At 75.4% G+C, this 1056-nt stretch overlaps 1 protein-coding gene across 1 annotated transcript in view; it reads right to left on the minus strand.

Moving 5' to 3' along the window:
• Window positions 1-13: 13 nt before the first annotated feature.
• EMIHUDRAFT_458005 (hypothetical protein) overlaps window positions 14-1056 on the minus strand; it is a 3180-nt gene continuing 2137 nt past the window's right edge. Inside the window, exons 6-8 of the mRNA XM_005775873.1 lie at window positions 663-952; window positions 464-580; window positions 14-332 (exon numbers count right to left, since the gene is read on the minus strand). Of these exons, the coding sequence (XP_005775930.1) occupies window positions 270-332; window positions 464-580; window positions 663-952 (470 nt within the window). The 3' untranslated portion in view covers window positions 14-269. The remainder of the gene's footprint in view (window positions 333-463; window positions 581-662; window positions 953-1056) is intronic.

Raw genomic sequence — 1056 nt, forward strand, 5'->3', positions numbered from 1 at the left:
GGGGGTCGGCAGAGTCGCACCGCTGGCAGCGGGCGGCGCGACGCCGAGTCCCGACGCGTCAAGCACGAGCGTCGACCCGCAAACCCCCTCGCCACCCTCCTCGCCTGCGGACGCCGCCCGCAGCACCGCGCGCGCAGAGAGGTCGACGAGCCACGACGGCAGCAGCGGCGCCGGCAGCGCGAGCGACACGCCCCTCGCAACAGCCGCGAGCGGGGAAGAGAGCAGAGACGGCGCCACGCCGCCGCCGCCGCCGCCGCCGCCGCCGCGTCTCAGCCACATCGCCACGGACGGAGGCGCGTACGGGTCCGAAGGGAGGTGCGCGAGACCAAAGCCTAGCCTCCGGCCACCTCGGGTGACCTCGGGGGCGGAGATCGGGTCCGAAGGGGCGCGCGTCGGGTCCAACGCCTCCGCCGCGTAATCTCGGGCAATCTCGGGCAATCTCGGGCAATCTCGGGTCCGACGCCTCTGCCGGCGGTCGAGTCGGGAGGCGCGGGCGGCGAGAGGGAGTGGAGCAGCGCGTTTGCGAGAGCGGACTTGCCTTCGCCCGACGGCCCCGCAATCCCGACCGAGCAGATCGGGCCTACACTCGACGCAACAAAAAGAAAAGCGTCGGCCCGACGCCCTCCCGCCGACCGACCGACCGACCGGCCCCGCCGCGGCACCGGGCGACGAGCGGAGCGCCGCCAGCGCGGAGGCGTCGAGGCCGACTCGGCCGCTCGCCGCGTCGCCAACCAGCAGCGGCTGCGGCGGCGGCTGCTGCGGCGGCGGCGCGAGGAGCGCGATCGCGAGCGCGGCGGCGGCGGCGAGGGCGGCGGAGGCGGCGCGTGGGCGGCGCGTGCGGCGGCCGCGCCTCGACTTTGACGAAACCTCGGGAGGGTGGGAGCGGATGTCCGGCACGCCGGCGGCGAGGCGGCCGCGGCCGGGGCCGACTTTGACACGGTACAGCTCCGCCTAGTCACTCCCTCAGAGGCAGCGGTGAGCAGCGCCGGCAGTGGAGGGGAGCGGGAAGAGAGGAGAGGGAGGAGAAGCGAGAAGGGCGACGGGAGAAGAGAGGGG

This window comes from Emiliania huxleyi (genome assembly GCF_000372725.1).
Source record: "Emiliania huxleyi CCMP1516 unplaced genomic scaffold EMIHUscaffold_291, whole genome shotgun sequence".
Taxonomy (NCBI): Eukaryota; Haptophyta; order Isochrysidales; family Noelaerhabdaceae; genus Emiliania; species Emiliania huxleyi.